Source organism: Stegodyphus dumicola, chromosome 2, assembly GCF_044657685.1.
Source record: "Stegodyphus dumicola isolate Sdum_Otavi_A_Nest chromosome 2, ASM4465768v1".
Lineage (NCBI taxonomy): Eukaryota > Metazoa > Arthropoda > Arachnida > Araneae > Eresidae > Stegodyphus > Stegodyphus dumicola.
In genome coordinates this window covers 238,114,031-238,138,124 of record NC_140769.1, presented here as the reverse complement: position 1 = coordinate 238,138,124, position 24,094 = coordinate 238,114,031, and the positions used below count along the sequence as shown (strand labels likewise).

General features: G+C 29.0%; 1 protein-coding gene across 7 annotated transcripts in view; it reads right to left on the bottom strand.

Moving 5' to 3' along the window:
- LOC118184736 (protein sprint-like) overlaps window positions 1-24,094 on the bottom strand; it is a 309,002-nt gene that overhangs the window by 7,240 nt on the left and 277,668 nt on the right. For all 7 annotated transcript variants that reach the window (XM_035354458.2, XM_035354463.2, XM_035354482.2 and 4 more), the window contains 14 exons: window positions 23,264-23,355; window positions 20,736-22,519; window positions 19,412-19,592; window positions 17,149-17,224; window positions 16,919-17,021; window positions 16,741-16,830; window positions 14,347-14,462; window positions 12,811-12,886; window positions 12,559-12,690; window positions 9,914-9,968; window positions 7,163-7,277; window positions 6,649-6,820; window positions 4,166-4,301; window positions 145-219 (listed from right to left, as the gene is read on the bottom strand). In XM_035354458.2, coding sequence (XP_035210349.1) covers window positions 145-219; window positions 4,166-4,301; window positions 6,649-6,820; window positions 7,163-7,277; window positions 9,914-9,968; window positions 12,559-12,690; window positions 12,811-12,886; window positions 14,347-14,462; window positions 16,741-16,830; window positions 16,919-17,021; window positions 17,149-17,224; window positions 19,412-19,592; window positions 20,736-22,519; window positions 23,264-23,355 — 3,203 coding nt within the window. The remainder of the gene's footprint in view (window positions 1-144; window positions 220-4,165; window positions 4,302-6,648; window positions 6,821-7,162; window positions 7,278-9,913; window positions 9,969-12,558; window positions 12,691-12,810; window positions 12,887-14,346; window positions 14,463-16,740; window positions 16,831-16,918; window positions 17,022-17,148; window positions 17,225-19,411; window positions 19,593-20,735; window positions 22,520-23,263; window positions 23,356-24,094) is intronic.

Below are 24,094 nucleotides of genomic sequence, written 5' to 3'. Positions count from 1 at the left end.
AAAGTATTATTATTATTATGATATAATCAAGTAGGGAAGTAAAATTTGCAAATTTTCATGTTTAAAAATACTCCAGACTTTTAGATTAATTTTAAGTACAATAATCCTACTGAAATAAAATTATTAACAGCAAAACAAAATTACCTTCTCCATCAACAAGCTTAAAGAGGCAATAATCCTGAGGGTTTGTGACATTGAATTTATGAGCAATGAGTTTTGCTAGAAAAAAGAAACAAAATTAAACATATACTGGCATTCAATTCAAATTGTTGCTGTTGTGCACTTGAATACAAAAAGCAAAATGCATAAATACTTAGAAATAGTTTTTGGACATCAAATGCTCATTAAGGTTTACTCAAAATGACAAAATGGGTACTAATATGGATTAAAAACTAAAACTATTACTTAACTGATAATATGCATTTAAAGTGTACAAGAAAACATATTAATTATTTTAATATGAACTTCTGCCATTCATTACACAAATTATTATGTTTTTGAGTTGTACTGTTTGGTAAGAAATTAGTTTATGTAAGTACAATTAAAACTGAAACTACTGATGTTTGAACAAATATGTTCCATTCACAATGAGCCTTTAGATACACATATCAAAAGGTTGTCTTCGTTATGATTCAAAAGGAGAAATTTCTTAAGACATTTCGAATAATTAAACTAAGTGTTGCTTTTTGTATCAAGTTTATTTTGAGATATTTATTATAAATATTTATAAATACTTTGACTTAAATTTTCCAGTTAGTACCTATTCTAGACTAGCAGTTCTCAGCTTTTCTCTTTCGTGTACTGCTTAATGAGACATTCTGCAATAAAGAGTACTTCTAACTTTCCCCTTTCAGGACAATGATTTCCTCCCTTACAGTACTCCTTAACCAGATAAATATAACAAAAACAAAGAACTGATTGATACATTATTTATTTCAAATAAGCACAGTGATAACATACATTTTAAATCAAAGTGTAATATTATTAATGTACCATAATTATTTTGAATATCTTTTTTTTTTTTAAAACAGAAATGAAAAAATGAATGAATTGAAGAATTTATTGATTATTGAAAAGATATAAGCTTATACCCCAAGTATTATTGTATATTCGTATTTTTCCAAGTGTTGTACCATAGTAAAATGCTAAATTTATAATTATTTTAAAGCGACTTAATAAATAACTTTGCAGATGCTAAATTTAAAGCAAAAATTAAGATTTGATTGTAAAAACTTCAGTACACTGGTGTTCTCATCCACATGTACAGAAAAATAAATAGACTGTATCTTACTCTCATTTATTATCATTCAAAAGTCATCCCTGGTTTCTACATGAAATTGTATTGTTTGATAAAAGGATGTTGTTAATATTTCGAACATGTGTTTCTCTAAACATGCAACGAATAGCATCACATTTTAAACAAATGTATGCTTTTTACGTGATTTTTATGTGATATGATGCCCTACTTTGTAGGATGCTTCAACCGCATTTTCATCATTTGTGTTAACCGATAGATAATAAATAAGATTTTAAATCAAGAATTTCTGACAGTTTAGAAAAAGCTTATTAATTTTTGTCTGTAAATGTGATGATTCGTTTCTAAATGATGCAACAGTAATGAAAGTTTAATACTTCCTTTGATAAAACTTAAGATATGAATTACACTAAGAGGATTGGGACTGTCCTGGTCCCATGTGAATGAAAATCCATTTATCAGAATATTTTCTTTCCTTCAATGAAGGACTGTTGCTTGGAATTTTCTTATTACAATCAAAAGTCTTTAATCCGGACTCGTAGGAACTTCATCGATTCTCGATTATCGATTTTTCCGGATTATAGATCATCAGTTTAAATCTGGTAAGATGGCATGCAGAAATTATAAAATTAAAAATATGAAACCGTAATTTATGAAATAAAGAACAATTATGATCTAAAGGGTATCAAAATTTACAAAAAAAAAAAAAAAAAAAAAAAAAAAAAAAAGCTTGATATTTATTTGTTTACTTTATTAAACATTTCTTTCAATGTAAGTTGTTTAAATTGCTTCGTTTTATGTGATAATACTTTCTCTTTAATTCTATAAACAGACATAATTTCTTGTTCAGTTACAAAGTTCCGCTGTTCAAGTCCTATAACTGCTGTGTCGAGAATACCGACTAATTTGTCAAACGAAATTTTTTCGTTTTCAATAACCTCTGCGTCACTTTCTTCACTATCGGAAGCAAATTATGATGATGAGGAATTTGATTTAAATCATATCAAAGACGGAGTACATCGAGATGAAATACTACATTTAGTAAGGAATTATAAACCAAATAAAATAAAAACATCTGCCCTGAACATAAAATAAAAACATCTGCCTTGAACATAAGGATAATGCTGACAGATCAATTTCCAATTCATTGCGCATCGCGACGTTCCCTACTCCCCGGCAGAGCAGCGTGAAACTGACAGACAGATTTCGGAATGATTAGAGAAACAAAGGATATGCCTTTATCCATTTTTTGTAGCAATTTCACTTTTTGTTTGATGGACATCGAAACATACTTTTGTTTTGTAGATCCTTTGGCAGCTCCAGCATTGGAAATTCTATTTGACATAATCGAAAGTTGAAGCTTACTTTTATAAAATTGCTCCAACAATCTGCAAAAAATAATAAGCCGGATCCAATTAGAAGATTAAGGAACAACGCTATCTGCAACATTAACTGAAATAGATCATTACATAATTTTAGCTTAGCTTATACCATCCGTTATACATTAAACATGCATGCGTAAACGTATTATGCGCATGCGCAGAAAGTTTGTAGCTTTGAGGTCCGGATTATAGATCATTTCGGATTATGGGTGTCCGGATTAACGACTTTTGACTGTACTAGTTAACTTTCTCTTACCAAAGATAGGCTCATTACAGTCCAGCAGGTCTTTGCTGGACTGGAATGAGCCTATCTTTGGTAAGAGAAAGCCTATCTTTGATGCAAGTGTTTAATGAGAGCTATTATCCACAGTAATTTCAGTTCTATGCCAAAACCTATTTTTTAACCGTTTCATTTAAATAAATTTTACATTTAGCAACTCTAAAAGAACAAAAACTAATGTAAAATCAAACTCCCCATTCTGACAAATTTAATTGTAATAAAACTGTAAAGAAATCTAGCTACATAACTCCTTTGGTGATTCACTCAATGTTAAAAATATTATTGACTGCCTATTACTTCACATCATTCACTAAGTCAAAGCTGAAAAGGAGATGGGTACATATGACAAGTAAGGAATTAAGTATTTTGTACACTTTTTGATCAATGACAGTTAATAAGTTTGTGAAAATTTTTTTTAATCATTTTTTTATAATACTTTTTTGTTTTCTGCTGTTCATTTTTTCCTGTACACCTGAATAAACCATCGCATAATCCTGGAGGTACATATACCACAGGTTCGGATCTGCTGTTCTAGACCATTAAATATGAATCACATGACAAAGCGAAATATGTTTTACCTCCAGTCAGAAAAATTATGATATGCCTCAATTTTTTAATACTGCACCCTTTTGTTAGAGCAATTAATTTAATAATTCAAAATAGCAATTATTGCAATTAAATTACAATTTAGATTTCAGTTAATACTGTTTAAATAGAATTAAGTAACAAATGTTTATCTCTGGCTTCTTTGCAACTGGCACAATTGAAAATAAATGTAAGAGGTATTTATTTTAGCTTGAACGACCCCTTAAAAACAATATCAGGATTTTAACACTTGAATGAATATTTTTAATGATTTGTTAAGAACATAAAATTCCAATTAATATATTTTATAACTTTGTTTTTCCACAGTTTTGCACTTAAAAAGATGACATGAAGAACTGCAAACATATGTTAAATTTTGAACTTGCATAGAGTTATACATATTACACACAGTATGAAAACATTTCTGAACATTTGTGCTTAGACAGAAAGAAATTAGTTTAGAATAAATATATCAATGTTTTAAAATTTTACATTTATAAATTTTTCAATTATAAACAAAGACGATGATAACTCACACATCTAAAATGAAGACAGATTTTCAATATTTTTCATGATTTTCTCCTCATACATAACATAGCATGTATATATATATATATATATATATATATAAAAGAGAGAGAAGCAAAATATGAAAATACATACCAACTTCTTTAGTTGTCATGTTTGGTTTAATAGGAAGAGTTTTGGATATAATACTGCCAGTGAGTTCATCTGGAATCATTATTTTTAGAAAACCCTGTAAATCTGCAATACAGGCTAATCTTGGTTCAGGGGAAGGCTGAAGAATTAAAATATTGTTTTGCTTCAAAATCGATAAATACAGAGCAATTTATTTACAATGAAATAATTTTCAAATTTAAAATATTTAATTATGGCAGGAAATGGGGAAAATGCAATCATATAATTTTTATGTCCTTCAATTGTGTAAGATTCCACCTCAAATAAGAATCATAAGATTTATCAGTTTCTAAAGAACACTTCTTGCAAATATATTTTTTTTTAAATCTAGCTTAATTTTGAGTCTTCAGTGTTCCTATGTACATTTTACATCCAATTGTATTACATCATTCTTTAAAAATTCATCACTCATTGATGCCCAAAAATCACTGCAAAGGATCCAGTCCTACAATCCTACTTTCTGGAACTGTTACAAATGTCTTCAGAAATAAAAATGAATGGAATACTTCTGTGACAATCAGTTTTATTTTTTCACATAACCTTCATCTACATTGGGACTCTTAGCCCATCTGCTTATGAATATCCCAATATCTGCTGCATTGCAGTCTTTGCTGAAGCTACAAAAGCTGGTGATAAAGTTGTCACCTGAATTTTAACACTTATGTACCACATATGCCCCATAGGATATAGTATATGGTAGTCCCATAAGTCCTGGTAACAGAATAAAATGCTGTGTCTCACAGTAGGTCTGGACTGTTTCAGTGAAGTGAACCCTCGTGACATGCTTTCAGTTATCAATGACTCAGTCAGTTAGCACTGCTCATTAACTCAGTACAGATATGATTGTGTTATTACCTAGGTGACACCTTTTGAAACTACTTATGGCTATGTCCTATTATTCCACAGCAGCTTGTAACCTATTTACTGACTTTACCTCACACATGATTTTAGCTTTCCTATAATAAAAAGCTTGGGAATAGTAAAGCCATTAATTCCCCAAAACACATATATTGCTAAAAATTTAAAGCCTAATAAAGAACATATTAAAAAATATATTTAAAGTGTACCCTCTATATTAAATGGTGGTATCAGAAATGATAACAGACCAAATCATTTTTAACTTTGAAAATGCCATGCCAAAAACGATACCACAGATTTTAAAAAGTTTTGAATGTCAATGAGATTTTTTTGTCATCAATACTAATAATGATGAGGATAATATGAAAAGTATTAATTAAGTGTAAATCCAGAAAAATGAAGAAACTTAAAAAATATAGAATATCACACTCGATTTCAAACAGCTGGCAAATTGGTATTCTAAATGTAAAACAGAGAGTTCCAAAAAGAGGACGTTGCAGCAACCTATTGCAGTGCTGAAATAACTAGAAAATGTTTTATTCATTATCACTGGCTGCTTTCAATACCAAGACAATTTTGAACTTGATGCTGGTGTATTGAATTATAGCAAAGCACACGAGGGCTATCTGCCTAAGGGGAGGGATGCCTTCGTGGAGGACTTTTTAAGGGAGACTGGCTCGTATACACGTTACACATGGGGAAAACCACGAAAACGCCCATGCAGCCAGCCCCCCCCTTTTTTTTTTTTTTGGAACTTGAGATGTGATTTTCATTTTTTAACATCTAATTTCAACAGTATCTATATAGTATAATTAAGATATTTCATATAAAAAGATCAAATTAAAAGATGTTATAAAAGTCTATTGAGAGAGTGATAGATGCCATTTTCCTAAAACATCAAATAAGGAAAAAAACAAAACATCCAAATATCATACAACCTTTGTCTAAACAATACAAAATTTTGTATTGTTATAATTGATCAAAATAATACTATTCAGTATTTAATTTTTTTAAAAAAATGAGTATTATGTATGTAGGTATTAAATTAAATTTTTTTTGTATTCTAAAGCACTTACAAAATAATAACATGTTTGAAAAGCAAAACAAATCATTCAGTTCTCATTTTTTAAAACAAATCGCTCAGTTCTATTTCATATGATCTTACTCAAATTTAATCAGTATTAAAAAGTTGTATGTTCTCCTTGTCTCACTTCAGTAACTTCTCAAATAATTTTGTCACCTTCTTAAAAACTATATTTAAAAATAATTTTTAAAGATGTTAGCCATTTTTTGTTCACTAGACTATGTTTTGCCAGCAAATTCGATTAACAACTGACTTATATATAATATGTTACATCCATTTCATTTAGTAAAGATTTTGCACAAACTGACTGGTTTATCATCGTACATTATATTTTTATTTCATTTTTTTAAAACTCAAATTTTTAGTGCTATCAAATCTTGATGTAAAATCTTTTTGCAAAAATGCTACAAAATTTTAATAAAATATATATGCATGGGATTCTTTTTTATTTGCCTCTTCTTCTAAAAGAATTAATAATTGCATATATAGATTTAAAAAATCTTACCGTTTTACAGCTGAGCTGAGATTTTGGACTACCAATGTCTGCACTATATCCCCGACCACTACAACCAGCTAAATTATCAAAGGATTCTACACTATGTTGTGGTGACTCTGGACTGCAAGCTTGTAAACTTTTCAGAACATGGACTGCACTGCTTAGAGTCGTTAAATAATACCTAATAATAATTTTGCAGTATAAGAATTAAACACAAAAAGCTACTGTTTTTCATATTTGCTTACAATGATTAGATTTTATTACATAAATAAAAAAAAATAAAATTTTATCTTCCATCACTTACTGTAAATTTTTCAAGTAACTTAAAATAATAGATAGTACTGTAACTTCAATTTTAATTATTGGTTGGGAAAATATTTTAGGAAGCAGTTCTTACACAAGATACTATATTTTATTTAAATCTTTATTATTCATATATGTCACTGTATAAAAAGTGATGAGTTATATAAATCTTTTATTTATTTCTTCAATTATGAGTTAAATAAATTTTAAATAACTTTACCCTCCTTCTCGAGCCATGAGCGATGGATGTAATAGACCCCACATATAATCAGCTTCAATTTCTGCTGCTATGAGACCACAACGTACAAGCACACAGATGAATATAGGAAGAAAGTCTGGGAGAGAAAAAAAAAATAAACATAAATTATAAAAAATCTGATGTGTACACCACATGACTTCCTTGTATTGGAATATTAAATTATACACATTTTTTCTTGCATTTCATTTAAACTTATTGGATTGAATTAAATCTACTTCGCCGACAGCGCATAAACCACAATAGAATAAATGCATTCTTTAAAATTCACTCTAGTATTTGTTTACCATAGCGACACTGGCGCTAGATTCACTTAACAGTATTAATAATTATATAACAGTTAACTTATATAATAATTATATAACGGAAACTAAGTTAACTGTTGTATAATCCAATAATTATATAACAGTTAACTTATATATTTTCTTCATATTATAACTCATAATGCACAAAATTTGTATCATTTAAAGAATATAATTATCTAATTGTTGCCACATGTTCTATTGAAATTCTATTCTATAAAGCTAGAATGATGTATAAAAGAAATTAAGCAAACAAAACAAAAAAGAAACAGTTTTTCACAGACGATTGAGTATTTCTCATTTAATTAATTCAATTCTCACTTCGCCAGAAGGCAAAAATACATAAAAACTCAAAATATCTATATTAAAAATTACGAAGTAAATCTTAAACACTTATTTCCTCGAAAAAATTCCAGAAAGACTTAAGCATGATTTAATTGGCAATAATAAATGAATGCGTTATCTTTGTTGTTGGGAAGCTAACTTTCTATAGATTGGCAACAAATCCACCAGTCTCCTGTTTCAAATGTAAACACCAATGGCCGCCATTAAAAAAGGCTTAGCGGCACTTAGACAACTTTAAAATTGTTGATAATTCCAAAAATATTGCATACAGATTTACTAAAGGCATAAAAACCTTGACCGGAAGATAAAAGCAACATAGTACAATCATTTTTAAAGCAAAAAATGTACAATTTACAAACATATAAGAGTAAAGAAACTGAGATCACTGAGCCGGGTAACAGAGTGGATATATATATATAAATATATTTATATACGTTTGGTGCGTCCGATTGCAACCAAAATACGAGATGCACATCTACATGTTATAGCAATCCTATATACAAAATTTCAACGTTCTGAGGTTACTCGTTTTTGAGTTATGCAAGATACTCATGTACGTACATACGTTCGTACAGACGCCACGAAAAATTCTCTTCAGAATTAATTTTAAAGCAGTTTTATAATTTTTTTTTTGAAGGAAAAGAGTATTTTATTCTGCCCTTACGTACAGATATCACGCAAAAACGTCGTTAAATTGCATTCGATAGCGGTCAAAATGGATATTTTCGTTGAAATATGCTGCCTGAAGCTTTTTGCGATTACAATACTTCCTTTTTACTTTGTACAAGGAAGTAAAAACAGTAATTTATTCAACAATTTTTCCAAAACTAGGTATACTGACCTTTTAATACTTTTTAGTTACAATCAGATATGTGTTGCCCAACTGATTATAAGATATGTATATTTTTAAAATACTGTACATTAATTGAAAAATTTCCTTTAAAGCTCAATGGAGAAGCAAGATTAACATTAAAGGTTGTGGTGAACAATCAAAATTCTAAAAAAGGGCTTGCACCTTTATCTTAGAAAAACAAAATATCAAATTCCAATTTATATACTAAAAAAGAAAATACAAATAATTATGCTGGAACTAGAAAACAATCTTTTAAATTAAAAATAAATAAATTAATTTCAAAATATAATAGAAATTACATAAAATTATATTATACTTTAGACTAAAGATACTCATTAAATCAGATAAATGAGATGGCTCGCTTGAATTAACAGACAAGAAGTTTCTTTAAAGGCATAAACATTTTATTTCAATTATTTGCAACAAAGGGCTTCATTACAAAATCATTTCTTTCAAAAATTTTAAAACTACTGTTCTAATCACAGTCTCGCGATAAACCAAGGTGTTGCTACTCTTTTTCAAACAAAGTATTAACTCAGGTAATTTACTTACCATAAGTGGTGCAACAATAAGCATACTTTCAAGAAAATTTATTCAAAAAATAAAATAAAAAAGGAAACAAATTCATCTGGATAATATTATTATTTAGATATATTGACATCACATTCTCACATTTTTTATTATTATCCCCTTCATTTCGAAATTTGCACAGCTTTTCATTAGCAGATGGTACAGTTTCGGGGGAAATTTTCCAAAATCTAATTAGCATATTTTTGAAAAATATTAATAAGTATGCATATTTTCTAGCAAATTTATTCAAAATAAAACAAAATATTCCCAACTCAAATGGATAAACTGTCACTTAGATTTACTCTTAATTTAAATTTGTAGAGCAAACTATAATGTATTTCCATTCATTTACTAACACATTAAAAATTAATCAGCACATTCTTAGCATTTTTATTAACCTTTTTGTGTGATATTTATCTGTAAATATCAATACACACAGTTCATCAATAAAAATCAAAACGAATACTCAATTAAAAATAAATTTTTATATAAAAACATCAACAAATCGAAAAAGAAGCATGCATCTTAATTCTAAGAGCTTAAAACATCCCCATCTGCATACATTACAAATTTTCATTCAGTGTTACACCGATAAAATAAAGGAACAGCTTTAAAAAATCGAAGCAAAATAGTCGATATACTTACCACCGGCACCAAGAGAAACATGTTCTTTCCCTTGAGCAATTTTATCTTGTTGAACCTAATGCGAAAATCCATATAAGATAATTTCTGCATAACAGTTTTAACAGATTGAAAATAATACAGAAATATAACAAAACCTTTAGCATATTAATTATTAAAGAAAATTTACCTCACATCAGTTGTACATCAATATTTCATTGGATATTTATTTACAAAAGCACAAGACAATATGCATTAGTAAAAAATTCATTAAAATTTATTTGCATGATAAACCAATACTCATAGGACTAGAAGCTTAAGATTACATATTTATAAACTTTTAAACATACATTAATTATCAAATACTAGCAATATAAACAACATCTAAAAATTACAGAGACTAAATAAAAACTTGCAATCTAAAATGTTCAGATAATAGTACATAATGCTTTTAACTAAGAGTTTGCAGTTAAAAATTTTCAAAATCTTAAATATATAATAATAATAATAATAATAATAATAATAATAAAATAAACATATGATTTTATGCAGACTTCACTTTAACATTTGAAATAGTTTAAAATTATATATAATTACATCAGATCTAATAATTTAAGAATTTATCCCCAGATTTTCAAGATATAGAATTGCAGCAGACCACACAGAGATGAGAAAATCATATGCATTCCCTACAATACAAGAGCTATAACTTCCCGACCAATGTCAAGAGATTTTAGCATTTTGCACTGTGTCTGTCATCAAAGCCTCTTGATTTCAGATTGAAGGCCTGATGAACCAATGATCTTGTTTTTCCTCCAGAAATAATGAATCAGAGGATGTAAAATATTACTGAAAAAATTAAAGAAGGCGTGGCTAATTCATTCTGTAGAATTTTTTTTTTTTTTTTTTTCATATTAACAACATGCCAGAATGCTCTTGAACTCTCAACTAGAGAGATCTTCATTAGCAGGTTCCTCACGTCACAAGGACTATACTTCACTACAATAATTATTCTATGCTATCCATGAATTGTATATTTGTAAAGAGCTTCTCATAATTGTAATAAATGTGTTTCGAGTTCAGAAGTGCAGTTAGTATTACACGACCTCACAATGTACTAATCATTATACGGAATCACCTGCAGCCAGCCACTACAGAATATAAAATAACCTATACAAAATAGGAGTGCCAAACAGTATGGAGAAAAAACTTGCTATGATATATCCTATTATAAATAAGCACTATAGGTTTAATGAATTCCCTGATTTTTAAAGTATGTAATACAAAGCTAACTGTACAAATTAAAAATGCCAAAAATATAAGTAAAAGAAAACTTGCTATTATATATTCCTTCATAAATTGACATTATATGAAAATTTCTAAGACTTAAAAAAGAGAAAATATAATTATTCAAGATTTGTTTCTCAAATGATTGCTTGTATACAAGGGTTATGATAATTATTTTGCAAAAATGAAATGGCAACTGTAGTCAAGATTTGACACTTGCATAATGAAAACAGTAACATTTTCTTTGAGGTATTTAATAACAATTAAAACCTGCTAAATTATAAAACAATAACATTTTCATTCTAATGATTTCCTAGTAATCTACTAGTTGAAAAGTATTACACTATGGAATAAAATACCCAACACTCTGTTGCTGATATGTTACAAAGGGCAAAATTTATTTATATTAGATTTTTTTTATTTATGTTTTAAAAATTACATTCACCGAAGTAAATACTTGTCACTTAATTTATTTCATTTCATGAGAATATCTTAATAATTTATTACTTCACACTAATAATATTACACTGAATTAAAAAAAAAGCCCACAATTACAAATCACCAAAACCAACTTTACTAACAAAAATATGCACATATGAGGAGCTGCTAAGTAGAACAAAAATTATAAGTAAATATCTCAAAATATCATAAACATTAAAATGCTGCAAGAAGAAAAATAAGTAAATAAATTTAAAAACAGGTTTCATATCAAGAAAAGTAATGAATAAGTTACAAATTATAGGGCATTTAGCCTCATTTGTTAACAAAGATATACATACAAGATAATTCAAGCTTGAAAATCTGTATTACAATTTTTTTTTCATATTTTTAAAAGGCTATTTCCAGACAAGCATAAAATCAATACAATAATGTCTTGGCATTAATGCTTATTACTGTAACTCTTTTAAGAAAACAATAATGAATAAATATATATATAAGCCAGATTGGACTTTGAATTCAGCTAATTTACCATTTTCCGCTTTATATTTTTATATGTTTATGTTTGTTTTATGTTTTGACTTGTTCCATCGTTTGGTTTTCCTATGTTTTAACTTTTCAATTGTCATATCGATAGGTATTTTACTATATTTTTTGCCATTACTAGTTTCCAATGCTTAGTATTTTACTGTGTTTAATTTTTCGTGTAGTATAATTTTTCACCCTTCAATGCCATTGTTTTTTTAAAAAATGTGTTGAACTTTTCTTGGAGTCACAGCTCCTGGTAACTTTTTGGCGAGCTTTCTACAATTTCTAATATCCTTAATTTTGCAGCATATCGTGCAAAAAATTATTATATTGTACTTACTACCTTGCTTGTTAATATATATATATATATATATTTATATATTTAACCTAACAAATATAACACTTCACACACTTACACTATTATATATAGTTGAAATAGCTGCAAGCAGGTTTTCCAGTTTTTTTAAAGGAGAATATGCTTGTTGTAAACGGTTTAAGAAATGATTTACAACTTCAAGAGATGTCCCTTCAGGTAGCTTAAATTCTGGCTACAAGAATAAAAGAATTTATTAATTTTAACCAGTAAATGCAGATTTTTCTGTACAACATAAGCAAAAATCACAGTTAGTAAATATGGTTAAAAGTAATTAGTGGAAAGCAATTCTTACCCGGACACCTAATTCTTCTGGAGTTTTTGTGCGAGCAAATTTTATGTTGTCAGACAAAAGCTTTAATGATCCATTCCTGTAATATAATACCAAATAAATAAAATATTTCAAAATTAAAAATGCTAAAATAAAAATTACAGCATTTTATTTCAATAAACTGACATCTTGTTTTCTGCTGAAATGCTTTTATTAATTTTAATTCTATGAAGTCATTTCCCTTATTGCCAACTCTGATGGAAGATAACAAGCAAACTCTTTAATATAATTTAGTTTCTACAATAAACATAACATATAAAAACATCACAGGACATTTGTTAATAATTCATCAAATTAGTCTGAATTTTTTAAATTCTGTTAAAGAAGTTTTAGAATGTTCCACCAGAGCATATGAAGACAAATTCCTGGAAACGTGCATCTTATTACATACTTAACATAAATAATCCTCTTATTTTATGTTCATAAATTTTATGTGAATGCCTTAAATACTGAGAAACGTTTATTCCATTTAATGTAACCCAAATCTTAACAGTTCACCATTTAATGCTGGAAACAAAGTTGCAGAACAAAAATAAATATTAATATTTTTATTTTAAACAAAGTTTATACTGTATAGTAACCCAACTTATTTGAAGTGAGGATTCCATAAATAATTTTTCCTTTCCTTCATTCAAACAATATTCATACAATTAGTTTAGTCGCTTATTTATTACTGCTAAGTGTTCATTCTTTATATACCCTTACAATACTGAAAACATTATGTTGATTGAACCACCTGTTCCAGTCTTTAAGAAATGTGCAACAAAGAGACTAGTTCAAAACTTAACCTGATGGACATGATGCCAGAAAAATTAGAATTGATAAATCTGAACATGCAGCTATTTGAGAATGTTATGCATCGGCTCCCACCTGGTGCCGCCGCCTTCTCACAAAACATATTAGTTAAGAATGATTGTGCAATTGTTGTGCATTCTGTTGCTAATGTAGAGGCATATAGTTGCAACATGGTATGAGCTGCAACATATGCATAGTGACTAGAGTACGGAGATCAGTAATAATAATGGCAAAAGGTTATCATAAAAATTTTAATAATAATACTTGATTCAAACTGTGATTGTGTTGTCACAGAAAGTAGAGAACATCTAAGTATTATAGAAAGAACATACATAAAGCAAAAACAAAACATGTCCAAAGAAAATTTATATAACTTTTTAAGAATGTAGCATTAACATAAGCAAGATTTCAAAATGGGAATTTCTGTGCATTCAGTTAACAGGGATTAGAACTGTGACAGTATAGAAAATTTCCATTGGTTGCTTTAAAGGCTACAAAACTTCAAATCACATGATATTCAAAATACTGCTTCAAGCAAACTCTAGCAATACTGGTCAGTATGATTAATTTGCAGCATTTCAAATGAATATGAAGAAAATCATTTTACAGAATAATCACTGTCACTGAATTGTCATACTTGTGATTTCGTGCATTTCACTCACCAATGTTTTTATTTAAGTGTTAGATAACAGAAATGTAACAAACCTTGTATATTCATTCACAAATAACTGGTAGATGTAACCTTTCAAAGGTTTTATGACCAGTTTATGGAGGGAATCTTCAATAACGGCATCTATATCCAAGAATTCATCCGATCGCAACTGAAATCATAACATATTTTTTGTTAATTATGGCTGTAATTAATAAAACAATAATAATTAATAATTCATATACAGGTTTATTTTCTATCCCAAGAGAAAAAAGACAGCAATCAGTTCAAATATCCCATAATACAGATTAGTGCTACATTTATTTAATAACTGTTCAAAGACCTATTTCCTTGAAATTTTATCAAATAAAAAAAAAAAAAAAAAAAAAAGAGGAGAGAGAGAGAGAAAACATTGCAGAACACGTTTCATTCTATTTTGAATTTCTGATTCTAAAAATCAATGATACAATGTATGGATACATATTAAAAGTCATTAATAAAGATTTTACTATGAGCTAAAAAACAACATTTTTTTAACTACTTTTAAATTTATAGACATATGCCACATGCACTAGAACGATGTCTCTAGAGTAATGCCTTATTGTGGAAATGTACGAATATGAGAAAAGAGTTCATACAGTATGCATGACTTTCAGAAATGAGTAAGCGAAATCTAAAATTCCATAGTAGTTATATAAATGTGAAAAACAGTTCTTGCAATATTTTTGCTGAAAAATGCACATATTGTTAACATTTCAAGGCCTAATTAAAAAATTTGAGGAAAACGTTCAGGTTATGGACATTAACACACCATGGTAATAATTAGTTATTTGATAACATAGCAACAATGAGTGGAAGTGCAGCTGACAGTCCAGTAATTTTGATTCACTGTAACAGATCATATAGATAAGCACTATGCAATGCATTCTTACAAAATATTTGTGTTCCTCCAAAATTCAAATAATGCAACAACTCAGCCAACAGACCATTTACAGTGTTGAGGACTTACAGACTGTGTACTAAAAAAAAAAAAAAAAAAATATGCAGATGACAATATCTCAAAGAAAATCATAGTTTCAAATTAAGATTGCATAAACAGGCACAAATGAACATATTTTCAATGTAGATAATCTTTGTGTGATTCACAATAAGCCATCGTTTCATGAGAGTTATAACACTACTAGAAAGATTTGTTGTTATTGCTAATGTTCACTTGTCTGACCAACCCACGCCCATGGAATTCTTCGTGGCAAGGAGCAGAAGTTTACACCTGCCATTGGCTACAGTCTTGAGCACCTTACATTTGACAGTATGATTTAGCTCAGTTCCACCCCCAATTTTGATGGAGAGCACCCCAGGGGGACGGTTCCGAGGGTTTTTCACCCCTCTTCCCTTACCATCAACCTATTGAGAGGACTTTCAGCTTGCTGTATATTTAGAATGCTCCTATGCTGCGTGAAGACTATACATTTACAAATATCCATGCCTTCTCCAGGATTCGAACTGGGTTCTTCGACACAGCAGTCAGTGACACCGGTTGGGTGGCTTAAAATATGTCAACAGCATGTGGTGTTTCCAGGTGGTCACACACCCAAAGAAAGAGTAGTCTACAGTCAAGAGAAAGTGCGCTTTACGCATGCATGTTTAATATTTATGCATGCGCATTTAGCACAAAAAACGAAGCAACTTAAACAACTTACATTGAAAGAAATGTTTAATAAAGTAAACAAATAAATATTAAGCTCTTTTTTTTTGTAAATTTTGATACCCTTTAGATCATAATTGCTCTTTATTTCATAAATTATGGTTTCATATTTTTAATTGTATAATTTCTTCATGCCATCTTACCAGATTTAAGATGATGATTTATAATCCGGAAAAACCCGTAATCCGGAAGTCCCGACGAGTCCAGATTACGGACTTTGTAAAATAAATTGAATATCAAAGTGAAAAAAGTTCAGAAAGTGCAGTTTTAGATTTGCTTGATGTGTTAAAAAATCTGCACCTGAAGTAAATTTTAAAATTCATGGAATGGTTGGTTCTATTGGCAACCATTTTATACTGCTAAAAATGGTAAACATTCAAAGATTGTTATGCAAGATCTCATTCACAGATGTTATGAAGCATGGATAGCAGATAATATAGCGCATGCATAACCAACTCTTCAGACGTTTTTGTGTATTTCCTTAAATAGTGAAAATAGTATTAAAATATGCTTCTAAAGCTAAAACAAGATAAAATAAGGAAAAGATATTGAATTAGTTACATGGATTTAAATTGTGTTGAGTATAATAAAAAATGAAAAATTACATTATTTATTATGTGTTTTGGCTTCAGTCATTTTGATCAAAAAAAGTAAACCAACATGTGTTACAATTAGATAATTGCAATACTATGAACATGTACTTTTATTTGAGCATCAGTGATAAAAAAATTCATGAAAAACTAACCTTACTCCTTTCTTCTTGCAATAAGTTTTCAAATCGACCTTCACCATGCTTTAGAAGATAATTTTTGATTCCACTCATGAACTGTCGAATCTATAATTGATATTACAAATCACATGAGTATCATATATTATTATTAATGGACATAATCTATAGTGTTGGATTACATGATATTCCTTACATTTCGCATCACAACAGCTGGTTTTGTTTCGTTGCTTTCTTTTGTGCATTGAATAAAGTGTTCAATAGATTTGGCAAAAGTGTTGTCCCTCTCTTCTGCTAGTCTGAAAAACAGTAATAATATTTTATATAAATTATTATTTCATTCATAAATAAGTAAAAATTTATGGAAAAATATTCATGCACATTGAAACACAAAGTTAAATTGCATTAATATAATAAAAAACATACCTAAAAATATAATGCCTAATGTTTTCACCAATTCTAGAAGTGCTTCTATTCCTAAGTGCAACAACTCTTTGAGCAGCTGGAACAAAATATGCTTTTTTAAAATAAAATAAAAGCAAGTTTCTTTCATTCTCATTTTTCAAAAGGCTATTTGAATAGCTACACTTACTCTTCTTTTAAAAGTCTATAGTAGTGTCATACACAAAAAATAAAAACAAGCCATAATTTTTAACTTTAATGCAAATAATCTGATGAACCTCTGATATAATTCATTTTAATTTTTTTTATTTATTACAGTAAAGAAAACTAATAATGGATTATATCAGAGTATAAAAATAATTATATATCAGAGAATAATATTTGTTGCATTATTGCAATTTCTGAGTTTCTTTCTATGTACTGTAAGATATAGATAATGCACTATAAATAACAACACAGATTCAAAACATTGCAGAGTTTCTGTTTATTTTTTCTTCAAACAATTGAACAATATTTTACACAAAAAGAACTGATACAGATTAAAAATGTTTGCATTACTAAGGTAAATTATGAAGTTGCAGCTTATCATCAGAAACAGAATTCTGTGATAATTCAAAATGAAAACATGCTTAATATGCATTAAAATGCATGTACAAAAAGTCTCAGAAAAAAAAAAAGAAAGAAATATATCAATCATTATATATTTAAAATTTTCTTTCCCCCCTCTCTCTATATATATGATCAGTTACAAACTCTAGCCCATAGATGGCACTGATACACCATAAGTGCTTTAAAGTTTTGCGAATTTTTAGAATATAGCTAAGATATGCTGTGTATCATCAAGAGTGTAAAGTTGTCCCTAATTATATTATGTAAATAAAGGATTAGTATCTAAAATACATTCAATTACTGTCTCTGGAGCTCATTATATCAAGACTCAGGTAAGAACTTGCTATTTCATTTGAACTGATTGTCAATTGAACTGTTTTGTTTTATAATCAAAAGAGAATATCATCATTATCATTACTATTATTCAGAAAGATTGTTCTAACTCAAATAAATATACTCTTGAATATACTCTTAATATACATTCTTAAAAAGTTTAATACATTTTACATACAGAAAACGAACATTAGCAGGAAAATTATTTTTTAGCGCATTTTTCTTTTATTCAAAATAAAGCTACACTTATTATATGCAATATAGAAGCCTTTTTTTTTCTAGTAGAAAACGTTACTAAAACATGAGAGAATATTACAAGTACCTCAATATCAAATTTCTCTCCAAGTAAGTAAGTTACATATCTGTTAACATTAAAACTGATTCACTTTTTTAAAAATGTATATTTATATCAACAATCAAACAAACACTTTTCTCTAATTTACATGGCCATAAAATTCTGCTATATTTCTTCCTTATCAAATGTTTGAACTATATTCAGGATGAAAAAATTTGAATATTAACCTTTATCCACCTTTGTCACCGTTTTTTTTATTTATGGTGCTAACAACTATCATTATTACAATCTATTAGGTACTTTCCCATTTTCAAAAGATGAAACTATATTGCATATGAATACATTTATTTATTTGGGATGCAGATTTATAAAATCCTTCTTCCTTTTAATGTTGTTTTGAGTTTAATGCGTTTTTAGCATGATAAGATAGGTCCAGACCTCCCCTCTGATCTAAAGTCTAGGAATGGCAATTTTTTAAATATATGATATTGAAATGGCTTCTTTGTTTTACACCATTTTAGTTTATGAAAGATTTAACAATCTGTTTACACAATGTGAGATAAACCTGTGTATTAAATTTTGATGTTTAATACAACTAAAATCACAATCATATTATTAAATGCAAAGAATTCATATTCTGATAAAAGTTTGTTTTCAGTTTGTTTACACTATTTTAGTTTATGAAAGATTTAACAATCTATTTACATAATGTGGGGTAAATTTGTGTAATGAATTTTTATGTTTAATATAACTAAAATCACAATCATATTATTAAATGCAAAGAATTCATATTTTGATAAAAGTTTGTTTTCAGCAATGTTACAGAATTTTCATTTTATAAATATCACTCAGCTTGATAATAAATATTCACATTAACAGGCACATAATTTTGCATTAAATCTATGAGATAAACTTCCTGCCTATTAATAATCAGTATAATTTTATTTAAAATAGCTTCATTTTGAATAGAATTTATGATGATATAAATTCTTAATTAAGTTGCTGTTTGTTAACTATACCTCTTGCAGACTATAAAAAGGGCACACATACCAAGTAAAGGTTCTAATCTCTCTTCAAAGCTCTTATTCCTGTACCTTTCAGAGCCAACAGTTGGATATTCAGAAGCTGAAGTGTCATCAATACCTTCACTAGTTGCATCACTGTATGCACTGACTGTTGAATTGCTTTCATTGTCTTCGAATCCCACGTGCTGAGGAATATTTTCAGATTTCTACAAAATAAAATTTTTATGCACAACTAAAAAATTCATAGATATAAAATAGAAGTATAATATATATGACAGTTATGAATAATCATATTTAGATGCACCCTTAAAATAGCATAATATACTTGAAACATAACTGGCTAAAATTATAGAATATTATATTACAATAATACCTCTAATGCATCTGAAAATAATGCTATACATTCATGACATACTGAGTCAGAAACTAACTAGACATACCTTACATATTTCAAGAAAAACATAAGTATGCTGCACAAAAAGCAAACTTCATGGAACTTTCATTATACAAAGTATAAGTATTTACTAAATTTCCCATGAAAATATACACAGATTTTCATCTAACAAGAAAATGTGATGAAAATTTCATTTCATACAACAGTAGGCATTTACGAAAGTCTGCATACAAACAGTTTCTTTTTCATCTCGCGTAACTCTGCTTGTATTACACAATTTTCCATATTAACAGTCAAGCTAGTCGGATAGCCATGAAGACCCTTAGATTTGATGCCATATCAATTATGTCAAAAAATTAATTTAAATGAACTAGTTTCCTGGTAGTATTACTAAGGTACTAAAGGGCTTCTATCCAAAGTGAAAAAATGTCTTCACTTGAAACTGATTATGCGTCACCAGAATATCAGTTACACTTCCATTCAAAATTTTTGAGAAGCTAAATTTTAGTACTAAAATTTGTACTTCCCCAGTACAGAATATTTTACTAATTGTATAATGAGTGAAAGCAAATAAAAATATAAAACATTTACTTAATGAATTACAATCCCATATTATCAGAAAACAAAAATAACTCCTCAAACCTTTTGAAATTTGCTATTTTAGCAGAAAAAGTTAAGAAGTTTAATGTTAATATGGTAGAGTTAAAAAAATAATAATAATGCATAACTATGATATCTAAAAGCTTAAAAATTCTTATTTTAAATATTATAGAAGTTAACTATGTTTAATACACAGATTTTCAAATTATAAAAATATCGCAGCAAAATTTTAAAAACAATGGCAAATAATTAAAGCAAGTTTGTAACAAAGCTTACAAATATAATTTTTGTAAAGTTTTCTTAAATCTTTAGACTTTTCAAAAATGAACTCATCATTAAAAATTCAAATTCTTACCCCTATATCATTTTTCTTGTTATTTTCTATAACATAATTTCGCTGATTTTCCATCTTTTCTCGTTGTAATGTGTCATCATCACCAAGTATATCTGTTTCAGGAAGAACTAATCTCAATAACCTTTCCCATCTCAGGCTATCCCAAGGTTCACAAAACTCTGTAGCAGTATCATCTGCAATTTCACTGACACGCTGCCTATCGATGATGTCCTTGTTAAGATCAGGTGGACGGTCAAGGTTGTCATATTCTGAAACACGCATTAAATTGCTTTGAGTCAAAGGCCTTATATCTGGAAGAGCTAATTCTGGAGAACGCAATGCTATGAGATCTTCAACAGTTGTTGTATCACCAAGTTGACTATCTGCATCTTTATAAGGTATATGGAGGGGAAATTTAGAATCTAGAGTACCAGGCATGGACATAATATCATTATCGTCACTGCTACTGTCATCATGGGCCATCCATTCCCATGATGAATCTAGTGGCCATGCTGTGTTACTTTGTAATCGACCTTTACCCTTTTTAGGAGAGGAAGACTTTTTCTCACATTTCTGAGACAATAAATCATGAACAGACACTTGAGTTTGGCAATCTTTTTTTGCAGACTGACTGGCTATACGTTGGTTTAGTTCCTGAACCCAGTGAGTTGATAATGCTATGTTCTTCCTGTGTTGAGGAGAAGGGCCTAAACCTTTAATATTATCAACACTTGATGACAGGCTTGCCAACCTTTCTTCATCAAGTGTGGATTCAATTTTACGACATGAAGCATTCTGAGGCCAGTGCAAATTGGGATCAGAAAATCGATGATTGAAGAGTCTCTGTGGCAAGTGCTCCACACCCCCAAATGAAGAAGTCCTCTGGTTATTTGTTTCAAGGGGGAGTGAGTCAACAGGCTCTGAATAAAACGGACTAGAGAAATTTTCACGGTCTTCTGGAGAAGAATCATCTTTGTCAAAAGAACTTTCGGCACTAATTGAAATATGATTTTGTATATCATTAAGAGGAATTTCAAATGTATTTGTGGAAAGAACTTCAGTTTGTGTTCCTTGAGTGTAACATAAATTTGCAGCACTTTGCTGCTTCTTAGAAAAATCATAGCTTTTATGCTTTATTTCATAACTAGGCTCATCATTTACAGTAGACTGAAATGTTTTAAGTTTAGGCTTTCTCTCTCCATCTTTTGTAATTGTATTACCCCATATATCCTCATAATCACTTATTTTATCTGCCAGACTGCTTTTATAATAAGCAGGAGATAAATCAGCGATATTTGATTGTTTATAGTGTGCAACCCTAGGAATCTTTTTTTCTCCCTTTTTAGTTTCAGACTCCTCAGTTTTCAATTTAACATCTGATTTTTCTATAGTTACACTATTTGTTGACTGGCTTTTAGTGTCATTGTTGCTGCTAGGAGAAGACAGATCTGGAGAGGTTTCTGAGCTACCTGGAGGTTGAGGTGCAGGTATATTGGCACAAGATGAAGTTCTTGAAGTCATGAAAGAACGAGGTGGTGGTGGTGGTGGAGTTCCATGTGACTGATGCTTGGGTGCTACTGGGGGAGGAGGAGAGCTACTACTAGGCGAACTTATATCTGGAGGCTTTTCTGCGCTAGTGAGACCTAGCGTTGAAGGAGGGGAAGGGCCAGTGTGCAAGACAACTGCACTAGCTCCTGGTTTAAAAGTGGAATGAGTAGAAATATTTTCAGTAACTCCCAAGCTGGGAAAAGGACCAGCAGGTGGAGCAGAAGCAGGACTATGTACTAGACTGGACAGCCAGAAATCTGAAATGTAGAAAAAATATTTAAATAGATAACTCTCAAGCACATTCAGCCCCATGTATTAATATCAGAAACACAGGAAAAAAAGCAGGTAATTATTGGAACACTATTATAATGTAGTAATATGTAATAGCAAATAATAAGCAACTGCGTGCATCATCAAAGTTGTACCCTGTAGCCCAGTTAGCTATTTTATAACTGTCATTTGAAATGCCATATTTTGAAATACAAATGCTGGACATGCTGATTACGGCAAACATATCAAATAAACTGTTTTAAGCTGATTAGATATCCAGATTTCTTCACAGTATACAAAGTTTCATATTTCTGAAATATACTAATTGCATATATTTGAATAATTTAAGACTAGATATTAAATTTTCAAAATTATAACTTCAGTTAAAATTACTTTCTACTGTAATTATGATCTAAGACTTAGTTACTATTTTCAGAATATGATACAAAAGCATGAAATAAACTTGTAGTCCACTGATTAATGCATTTTATTATAAATTGTATGAAGACTCCTGATTTCTGGTAAATAAATATCAATAATATCAAAAGACAAAAATTTTTAATTATTTTATATTTTGATCAATTTTATTTAATCTGAGTGTCAGATGTGTCTAAGACATATGACATGTTGTTTCTGACAGAAGACATGTCATAATACATACGATTGTGTCTGCATAAGACATGTATTTTTGATTTTTGTACTTAAATGAAAACAACTGTATAATAACTCACCTTGTCCTAAAAGAGCCAAAGAGGACAATTCTTGTCTTGAACCAGCTTGAGCAAGAGGAGATGGCAATGCTAGTTGCACGGGTAATTCATCACTGCAATAATTTTATACAATCAATGAAATGATAGTTTGAAAACTAGGATTTTATGCTATATTATACAGGAGAATTCTGGCAATTCACACACATTGGAACAAAAAGTTGCATACACCAGAAAGCTTTGTGGATTATAAGTTATGCCTTATTGAGTTTTTACACTTTTCCCTTCCTAACTTTTATACTATATTTGGATTGTTTGCATATAACTAACGAAAATACTCACATCTAAATTATTTAATCATGATTTATTATTATTAACAAATATTATTATATTTTTAAATTTATTTAGCAACAAAGGAAATAATATCAATGCAAAGGGGGAATGTAGGGGGAGGGAAAAGGATAAAGGCTAAAGAAATTTTTCCAGGGAGTAAATAAATTTTTTGTGAAAATTCATCTATTTATTATACATAATAAAACTATATATTCCCAAGCAAAATTTAAAAAGTAATTTTTATTTTCTTAAATGATAAATAAATACATTGTTTACAGAAACTCTAATCATATGGTGATAAATAAATACACTGTTTACAGAAACTCCCACAGTGTGGTTTGCCTAAACTGAATCTGTATGTTAATTCTACCATAAGATTCCATACATGTGCAACTGGAACAATAAAACTAACAGCAGTTTACAAAAAGTGCTAGAATTTAAATTTTCAATTTATTAAAAAAAGATTTTTCTGTTTCTTAGTCTCTTATTACCATTTTTCTCATATTTTAATGTCAGAGAAAT